The 10,728-nt window shown below is 34.1% G+C and overlaps 1 protein-coding gene across 1 annotated transcript; it reads left to right on the top strand.

Moving 5' to 3' along the window:
- The first annotated feature begins 262 nt into the window (after positions 1-262).
- Positions 263-5,948, top strand: LOC131634568 (photosynthetic NDH subunit of subcomplex B 4, chloroplastic-like). The gene is made up of 6 exons (XM_058905236.1): positions 263-478; positions 586-630; positions 734-893; positions 1,290-1,345; positions 1,425-1,496; positions 5,683-5,948. Exons 1-6 carry the CDS (start codon positions 389-391, stop codon positions 5,812-5,814), a joined length of 555 nt encoding a protein of 184 aa, XP_058761219.1. The 5' UTR covers positions 263-388; the 3' UTR covers positions 5,815-5,948.
- The last annotated feature ends 4,780 nt before the right edge of the window (positions 5,949-10,728 follow it).

Raw genomic sequence — 10,728 nt, forward strand, 5'->3', positions numbered from 1 at the left:
TTTAATAAAATCACAATTATCTCTTTCATTAATTATATATTTTTAATCAATATGAAAGTGTTAAATATAACACTTAATTTGCGACGAAGAGAGTATAACTTCCCTTTAAATTAAGGTAAAGTGAATTGTTAAGAAAATGTTGAACAAAATGTTTGTAAGTGTCACATGGGTCATTTTGAAGAAAATGTTGAACGAGTATATTTGTAAATGAGGACTCATGGGTCATTTTGAGGAATCATTTTATAGAATATCGCACGACCCAATTTATTGGAAACAAGCAGACACTTGAAGGGTTGTTCTTCATTCAACTCTTATCCACTCTATCCCATATATGTAAGGACCAACATATAACAACACCCTTTTCATTTAACCACTTTTTTTCAAAACCATGGCTGAAGCTATCATTAGTTTCAACTCACATATTCATACCTCATGTCTTCAAACAAAAAGATTTGTAGTCAATTCATCTTCGAGATTGGTAAAGTAGTCCTTATAATTATCATTATATTTCATCTCTTGTGATTCCCTAGCTAGTTTAGTTTAACAGATGAAAATTCAAGGTGTATATATGTTTTTCTTTTGCAGCCTAAGCTCCCTTCAAATTCTACACCTTTTCATAAGTCACGGCAGGTAAGTATTTAACATTCATTATTATCAGTGTTGGTGTCGGTGTCGTGTTCAGTCTGTGTCCGTGTTTCATATATTTTAATGACTCTTTGTATATGTAAATAAGGTGTTAGATGGCAAGACAAAAAGAGCATCTTTGTGTAAAGTAAATGGATTACCAGACATTCCATTGATGGCAATTCTAGTAGAACAGTTGGAAGGGCAGAGGGATCTTATAACCGAGAAAACAATTTGGCATCTTAGTGATCAACAAATAAAAAATGTTTGTAAGTGTCTTATTATATACTACCTCCACCTCCGTCCCTAAATATAAGACCGCATTAAATTGTGAAAATTAAGAAAATTTGTTAGAGTAATAAATTTATTGACTATTTTGTATAATTTTACAAATTTATTCTCTGGAGAGAGAAATAATTAATGGGTATGTAACTTTATTTATTACAAATTGCAAAAAAAATATATAATATTATTAAGACTACGTTTTTGGAAAAAAAATAATTAATATACTTTAAAAGTTGATGAGGATCTTATAAAAAAGGACAAGAAAAGAACTCAAGAGGGTTTTATAATTAGAGACGGAAGTAGTATATTATATTAATGTTTTGTTTTTATGTTAGGAGTTTACATTTTATTTATTATTGGTAATTATTAATTCTTTGCAGACGCTTGGTACATAATGTTCACTGTTTGGGGAGTCTTATTTTTTGGTTCTATGAAGGTAAATCACTTTTCATTTGTTTGATGTCATTATATTTTGGTGAAAAACGAAGTGTGAAGATGTTTTGTATGATTTATAGGATCCATTTTATGATGGTGAGGGTTATAGAGGAGATGGTGGAGATGGCACTGGAAATTGGATCTATGAGAAGGTATTTATTTTTCTTATGACTATATTATTGCTGCGCAAAAGCCTCAAACAGGGGAGCACAAATCGAAACCTGCGTGCATAATGTTATTAACACATTTGAATACCAATGGTTAGAGTTAGCAATGAACCCAACCAATTCAGAAATAGTTAGAATGTAGATTAATAATTAAATCGTTGAATTAAATTTATGAATGCAGAATATGAACTAAAAATTAAGTTTGTTAATTAAATAAACTGAATTTGAACTATACATAATTTGATTTGTTAGGTTTATAAGTCAACTCGGTTATATATGAAATAAATTATATTATCTTTAAAAGTAGATTTAAAGATTTACTCCAAATCTAAATGCTATATTTTCTTTTAATTTGATAATTTTAATTGATAATTTATATTTTTAAGTGAGCAAAATATTTCTATAAATAATTATATAAATAAAATTAACATCGTATAAATTTCAATCTTATAAATTTTATTTTATTTAAAAAAGTATTAATTTAAAATGTTAAATATATAAAAAAAATTGACTTTAAAAATTGACTCAAGTCCATAAACCAAGCGAGTTGAACCTAATGAGATGAACCTAACAAATTGAACCGAGAAATTCATAAACTTTTAACAAGTCGAGTTTGATTTGGAAAAAAAATTTGTGATGATCTTGAGCCGATAATTGAGCTGAACTAATTCTTAACGAGTCGAGTCGAGTTGGACTCGACTCATTTCCAATCCTATCAATAGTAATGCCCCAACAGATATGCGGCCCATTGATAGAAGGGTAATTTATGAATTATTAGTAGTATTGTTATTGTTAGAAGGGTAATAATAGAACTTATATTATTAGTATGGTTATTGGGCATTTAGTAGTGTTTGGGCTTTTATATTATTAGTATCCATTTAGAATGTTATATAATGTAGTCTCATAGAGACATTGAGAATCAATCAAAGAAAACAAGTTTATCTTTATCTTTTATTTTAAGTCCTTTAATTTTAGTGTTCTTCCCCTTTTCTACTACAAACCCTAGATTATAGTTTTGATAGGATTAACTTCCTATCAATTGGTGCTTTCATCCATGTACTCAAATCCTCCTATGGATTATGCTTATCATACACCTTCATCTCATCAATGGAGCATTCCTCCAACCTATTCCACACCCACACCAACACCTTCATTTCCATCATTCCCATGGGAACTCTTCACACCTTACTACACTCATGGATCTTCATCACCAAAATTTTATCTAAATCATGGATATTCACCTCATACACCTACCTCATATCCACCACCACCTAACCCATATTCATCATCTCATTATCCATTCTACTACAATAATCATCATCAACCACTGCAACCAACAAAAACTTATCACACATTTAAAAAAGATTTTGAGAAGCATTTACAAGTGTCTCATCCTTGTTTTAAGAAAAGAAAAAAAAAAACCTCTCAAAAAGTCCAGTTCGGCAACTATTTGGAACATGATGTTGGGAATAGGAATCAAGTAAACAAAAACTTCGCTTACTCTCTTCTCTTTTCCGTTCCGCCTTCAGATTCATTCTCCATGTACAGGAACGTTTCTTCGCGCCTCAGAACCATTAGGGCTAGTTCGTGCAATAAGGTGCCTTCTAGTCCTAGATTTGCGAGTTCGAGTTCTGTTGCGGCAAAACAATCTTCTTTTGTGCCGCTCGATTTCCGGCTTCCTGGTGTTGTACTTCCGTCTCCTTTGCCCGATCATGTTGCGCCTGGGAAAACGATTATTACTACACTCCCGAATGGAGCTAAAGTCGCGTCTGAAACATCACCGTCTCCTGTTGCTTCGATAGGGTTATATGTGGATTCTGGTTCAATCTATGAGACCCCGTTAACTTTTGGGGCTACACACCTGCTTGAACGGATGGCTTTCAAGAGTACTGTAAACAGGAGTCACTTTCGAGTGGTTCGTGAAGTAGAGGCGATTGGTGGCAATGTGCAGGCTTCGGCTTCTAGAGAGCAAATGGGTTACACTTTTGATGCTTTGAAGACTTATGTTCCTGAAATGGTGGAGTTGCTTGTTGATATTGTGAGGAACCCTGCGTTTCTTGATTGGGAGGTCAATGAGCAGCTTCTGAAAGTGAAGGTTGAGATTGGTGAAGCTTCCAAAAACCCTCATGACTTGCTATTGGAAGCAATTCATTCTGCTGGTTTTTCTGGTGCCTTGGCTAATCCTCTTTTAGCTTCAGAATCAGCACTGGGTAGACTAAATGGTGCACTTCTGGAAGAATTTGCATATAAGGTGTTTGATAAAATACCTCTCCATGTTTCTGATGAGCTTGCGTTGGAAGATAGTGGTTCCATTGTTTCTATTGAAGCTGAGAATGACGAGGAAAAGATTGTGGATGGACAAGGTCTTCAAATTAGAGTAGATTGTGATGGATACTCTACTGCTAGTTCAATTGATTATGAGGGTTTTAGTGACAGCGTGAGGCAGCACCGTTCCCAACAACCACCGTTCCAAGGGGAGTCAGATTTGGAGTTGCAGCAAGGTTTCACTTTGAAAATCATAGCGAAACCTCCACGACCTCCTGAACCTCTAGTTGAGTTGAATGCCTCAGTAGGCTCATATATTAGCGCCGAGACAGAATCGATATGTTGTGATTTTTCTGCAACATTATCACCAAAAGTCCCTTTGACTTCTCAAGAATTCACACCTTCACCAGCAGTAGAATCAAGTTTTGAACCCCCGAGTCAGATCAATTCACAAACAGAAATAGAAGAAGGCGAGGAATATCTTGAGGTTCAGAATTGTGGCGTGGAAACAAATGATCATCCACACGCAATCTCTTTGGAGTTGCACGACCCTACCGGTTCTACGACTAACAACAAAACCGAAATTATGAATTTTGATTCTGCGGCAATAGAAATAGTTATAGAATCACTGATATCAGCATGGCCAAATTTTATGATGAACACAAACGCACTGAGAAAGATACATTTTGTTATTTTGGCTCTGCTTAGTGCTTCTCTAGTTCAAGCTGAAGATGGTCTAAATGATTTTCAAAGCTACAAGAATCACATTGATGAAAAATTGCATGGAAAAGCTACTACTGTTCGATTCAACCATGGCGTGTTTCATGATGTTGCTGATCTTGCGATTCCACGTAAACCACCTGATTCACCACTTCCGAGCGTTTACAATACAGTTATTGGAATAACAGTTAGTGGCGACGTAAACTTCGGAATGTTGAAAGGAGCTGAAAGATATGATGAGGGACGAACAGAAAATAAGGGACACGTTGAATCGGAAATTGGAGTTGTTGCAGCTGATGATACTCAGTGTTCGGCTGTTGGTGTTTCAATGCTTAGGCTTGGTGGGCATGTTGTCCATGCTGAAGTGGCTGCTACGTTACGCGCTGGTGTTATTTTTCAGGCTTCAAGTGACATAGGAGGTGGTTCTTTCATGGTTGTGAAATCATCTTCTAGCTCTAATGCAGAAGCTTTTGATATGAGAGAAATTGCTCCTATTGTTGCTGCACAGAGTATGTATCAGAGCAATCCCGAGGCAAAGGTCTTTGGTGCCTTGTCAGTCGAAGTTTCTGGTGAGTTGGCCGACCTTCATGCATCATGGGTGAAACATGGAAGATTACCATGGAAGACCTTATTACAACCAGCCATGGAAGCTTGGATAGTTACGGTTTTTCAGTTTAAGCAATGGGATCCGGGAGTAATTTTGGAACCTTGAGGACAAGGTTCAAGTGAACCCCGCGGCAATGATAGAAGGGTAATTTATGAATTATTAGTAGTATTGTTATTGTTAGAAGGGTAATAATAGAACTTATATTATTAGTATGGTTATTGGGCATTTAGTAGTGTTTGGGCTTTTATATTATTAGTATCCATTTAGAATGTTATATAATGTAGTCTCATAGAGACATTGAGAATCAATCAAAGAAAACAAGTTTATCTTTATCTTTTATTTTAAGTCCTTTAATTTTAGTGTTCTTCCCCTTTTCTACTACAAACCCTAGATTATAGTTTTGATAGGATTAACTTCCTATCACCCATATAATATTAGGATTCAAACTCTGACTCTCACAATTTTGTATGTATAAGTTTATAGTGGTTATGCAAATTAAAAAAAAAAATGTTGAACTTATTGGCAACAAAAATATCCAGTGAGTTATGACAGAAAAACATTTGATGTTGAATTATGCAGCAAGAGATTATGGAAGCAGAGGCAAGAGAAGCTCTATGGCGAGAGGAGTTGATTGAGGAAATAGAACAAAAAGTTGGAGGGTTGAGAGAACTTGAAGAAGCAGCAAAGAAAGAGGAAGAACTTGTTAAATGATTATCAGTAAAAATGCATGCTTTTGATTCCCATCCATTAAGTCATAATTATGTATATAACTAGATCACAGGAGTAAATTCTTATGCTTCAAATCTACGGTTTATTTCTATCAATATATATAATTATTAGCATCACTATTATTAGGGGTGTACATGGTTGGTTATTTTCAAAAATCAAATCATAACCATTTTAAAAGCATTTAAATAGTTTAGATTTATAACCATAATCACATTTTAATCAAATTTGGTTATAAAATCGGTTATAAATTTAGTTATGATTATATAACCGGTTTTTTAAAAAAATCCAGTTTTGAAAATTATTTTTTCCGAAAATATTTTTTTTCAAAAAAAAATTAATATTTTGACATTAAAATATTTGGATTTGGATAATAACCGAATTATAACCGAATCCAAAATAATTTAACCGGTTAATAATCATTTAATTATATCCGGGGATTATATGAATGGATAACCAAACCATTAATAACTAAACCGGTTAATAACCATTCAATTATATCTGAATATTTAAAAGTAGTTTAGATTTAGTTATAGATTTGGACATCAAAATCGGATATTTTGCACCCTTAACTATTATCAATTTTATATAGCAATTATAAATAATTATTAGCATCTCTGTTGATAATGATTTTTTTTTGTCACAACTATTGGTAAATAATTAAATTGGTCATCAAAATTAAATATGTCGGATATTTTAGTCTCTACATTTGTTGCTTACCCCCAAAAAAAAAAACTAACAAATTTGTAATATCCCTCATTTTACCTTAAGTATGGCTAATAGAATTAATGATGATTAATGAGATGTGTAACTAAGTAAGCAATATGAATTTTTAGAGAGAAAGAGAGCATAGAGGGAGAGGGCGAAAGTATGGTGATAGGAACAGGAAGAATTGATCAATTGACAAAGGGATGCTTGCATCAGTGAAGTTCTTGAATCCTTGAAGAAGAATCTAAAATGAATTGAGTGAATCATCATCATCCTCATCTCATCTCCTTCCATTTTAGATTTCAAATAGAGGTGAGGTTCTTAGGATTTTAAATTGAGGATATCCATTAAGGATTCTTGCATGCTGGGGTTTAGGTTAAAACTCATGTTGAAAATGATTGTCTTTTTGATTTCATGACATGTTCACTTGTTTGATCATGAAGGTCTAAGTAGTTGGTTGCATGCTATGTTTTATTTCACTTTCTGACATTTTTTAGTGATAGAATGTGATTACATTAAGTTTTAGCTACAGAAAATTTTCTGGAAATGAGCTAGTAGCTTCTCCTAAGCGATTACCTCATTTTGGTAACCGATTACAAACTTTGAAACCACCATAAATTAAGTTTCAAAACTCTGATTTTGAAGCGATCACTTGCTTTGGAAAGTTAATTCAAAGTTCTATCTTATGGTGATGTTCTATAATAATTGTAGGTATGCTTGTTGTACGCGAGTAATGAATAATGGTAAGGTAGAGTAAACTTTGTAGGGAAAATTAGGGCGTACAATATGAAAAATAAAACTAAAGACTCCTTGGTTGTTGTGATGTTATGTGATGATTAAATAAAATTGGAGTAAGGAATGTTAGAAATTTTAGGGTAACTTAGGAGGAACATAGTGGTGAAACCTCTAATACATAGATGCATTCTAGGAAGGGAGAAATCGCTTACATAGATGTATTTTAAGGTAATCCAAGCAAAGTTGGTAAGTCGCATTGTAAATCCAGCCTTAGTGGAAAGGAGTAAAAGTAGGCAGTGGACGTTCCTCGAAGCTAAGCGTATGTTCAGTTCAACACGGTATACATAACGAGTGTATTGACATTCACATATTGTATGAGGCTAGATAGCCTCATTCCTTTTTATTTAGCTGACAAACTAGTGTTATACTAATAGAATTATAATAGTATTAGAACCCTTGACCGACCGAGAGTACTAAGAGCATCTCCAATGGTGCAATCCATTTTTGGGTTCTTTATGGGTCCCACTAGCCACATCATCTTAAAATAATTTTTATAATTTTTATTTTAATTGTATAATTCTAAAAAGTTATTATTGGGCCCACAACTTTACCTCATAAACTAATTTGATTGGGTACCACACTTTTTTCATAGTTGCATTGCAATGCAATGGTACTATGATGTGGCATGTCTAGGTGGAGAACTTATTAGAAGGAACTACCATTGGAGATGGTCTAATGGATTAGTAGGGCTCCACTGAGATAGCAATATCTCACCCCATGTTATTGGTATCTTTTCAGTAAAGTAGGTCTCGGGAAAAGGAAAATGCAGAAAAGGTTGAGGAACACTAAAGACCTTGTTACTTATGTTGATTTTCGATGTTTATTTTGTTCTTAGTGTTTTATGAGACATGTTATATAAATGTATGAACTATGTGAAAAACAATGTACTTTCTATATATTTATGTCATCTAGACATTATTGAATATATCAGTACCAAATGTTTAACATTTTGAATATGGTAATTCTAGCATTACCTCATTCAGGGGATACAATTGGTATCTGAGTAGGTTGATCCTCAACCCAGTCATGAAACATCAATAGTTAAATATTTTTTCTTATATGTGTGTGTTGCCTGTCTGATTTATACTGTCATAGTATTTATTTATTGATCTTGGTCAACTTAATATTTTTATATGTTATAGGCAAGATTTTGGCTGAGCTACCACAAGGACCCGAAAGGACGAGAGGAGCTTGTGCTCATAATGTTGAAGCCGATCAAATAGAAGGAAATGATGAGGACCGTTGGACACTAATGATGTACCACCATATCCTGCATTAGTTGCAAATTCAACAACAACAATACCAGTTGTAATTGCAACAACAATAACTACACCGACAAATGCAGTATCAAAAGAAATATATCATGAGGCAGATGGTGCAACAAATGTAGTTAAAAGGGGGAAATTATAGGAATTTAATGGAGGGACCGTGAGATATCCAACCATAAACTAAATTTGAAGTGTTCTTCAGCAAAGACGAAGTTGAATCAGGATGTTAGACCTAGTCTGACTACCAAATGCAGCAATTGTAAGTAATTTCACTATAGAGTGCATGGATGGACAAGTTATATGCAATCATTATAGCAAACTAGATCACATGATAAGAGATTGTCCTAAGAACGAGGCCCAAAGAAGACATCAAAAGAGATCCACTAAAGTATGCCAAATCCGCTTGATGACTGCAAGGAATACCAAGGTAAACAAAGATATTACAACCTGTACGTGTTACGCATTTGATCAATTTCTATTAGTTTTTGGATGGTAGAGCTGAAGCAACTCGTAAAACATCAAAATAATGAAGTCGCCATCGAGTATTTATTTATTCCATGAGAAGGCAAAGGAAAACACTTAAGAAAACTTATAAAACATAACAAGGTCTTACGACCAAAAGAAAGGGTAAGGGAGTCAGTTACGCAAGGGGAAGGAATTAGCAACCCTCACGCCCGTCGTACTCGACGGGATCCACTCTTATTCGTTCTAATCTAAGGGTGTAAAACTAACAGTATAAAGCTTAATGCTAAAGGGGAATGCACGCAAAAGAAAATACGGGGAAAAGAAGAAAGTATTTACAAAGTTATGCTCGGTTAGTCCCCGTGACCAAATGCCTACGTATCCATTTCAAGTGATTAGAGCGCTATAGGTCGGCTCAAAAGTTTCTTTTTGTGTTTTTTAATTGAACAATGTTAACTTCACATTTTACTTCCGCTCGATCTTTGATGACTTACGCAGTTATCATAGAAAGAATTTAACATGTTCTTACCTAACCAGACAAAGCTAAAAAACAAAAGATATTTGGTTGGTGTTTTTTTGGTGTAGATAATAGTGAACTAATCCCAATGCAAGAATGCTCACCTTTCTCTACTTTTTCAGGATTTGAGATTCGAACCACAAAAAAGACTATGAATGAAAGAAGAACAAGTTTAGGGAATGCACCCGCTCATTCTTTTCCATTTTCTTAAGGCCCGTGTTAGCATGATTCTCATTAATATTTATTAAGTGTTTTATGTGTCTTGTTGTGTGATTTTTATGGGGAAAAGTTTGATATATGAACCACACAAAAGACTATGAATGAAAGAAGAACAAGTTTAGGGAATGCACCCACTCATTCTTTTCCATTGCTTAAGGCTCGTGGTAGTATGATTCATATCATCCTTTATGAGATGTTTGGAATGTTGAAACGAAAAGGATGTAAAAGGGGAAGACTAATCAAAAGGGGAGACTACATAGTCCTAAAGTTGTCATGCAATGGTGTACCTAAGATTGGGATGAAAAGGAAGTCTACCTAAAGTTATCATGCCTGGATATCAATCCTAATGTTTATATGATTTACCTTAATCAAGGTAGAATCATACCCTAAGGGGGCATGAAATAAGCAAATTAAAGAAGTAACCACTTCAAGAACATGAGATAGCCATCTCAAAAGAAAATAAACACAAACAAGAAGTAATTACTTCAAGAACGTGGGATAACCATCTCAAAAGGAAAGATATTCTACTTGAACAAGTAGAAAAGACAAGGAAGTGAACACTTCTTAAAGATAAACATCTTAAAGAGAAAACAAACTCAGTACTTAAACAAGTAGAGAAGGAAAAGGTTTAAGAACCAAATTTAGGTCAAGACTTAAAGAGGGAGAAGTAACTTATATAATAAGTTATCTCACAAAAAAAGCTCAATCATATGAGAAGTTGTGGACCATAAACAAAAAACATGAAAACAAGAAGACTTGTCATACAAGTTATGATATCAAATCATTAAGGAATCATGTATCAAGAACTTAACAAAGCAAAGGGTGACCTCTAAGGATCAAAACAAATCCAATGAGGCAGTAGCAAAGACATGCCCACGTGTATCTGAAGGTAGAGAAAAACACAAGAAAGGGGGGGGGGGGTTGAGTTGA

This window comes from Vicia villosa, unplaced genomic scaffold, assembly GCF_029867415.1.
Source record: "Vicia villosa cultivar HV-30 ecotype Madison, WI unplaced genomic scaffold, Vvil1.0 ctg.001316F_1_1, whole genome shotgun sequence".
In the NCBI taxonomy this organism is placed as follows: domain Eukaryota; kingdom Viridiplantae; phylum Streptophyta; class Magnoliopsida; order Fabales; family Fabaceae; genus Vicia; species Vicia villosa.

Coding starts and splice junctions, on each gene's coding strand:
- LOC131634568 (XM_058905236.1), top strand. CDS start 389: ATGGCTGAAGCTATCATTAGTTTCAACTCACATATTCATACCTCATGT. Junction 1,346..1,424: donor TATTTTTTGGTTCTATGAAG/GTAAATCACTTT, acceptor TATGATTTATAG/GATCCATTTTATGATGGTGA. Junction 1,497..5,682: donor GAAATTGGATCTATGAGAAG/GTATTTATTTTT, acceptor TGAATTATGCAG/CAAGAGATTATGGAAGCAGA.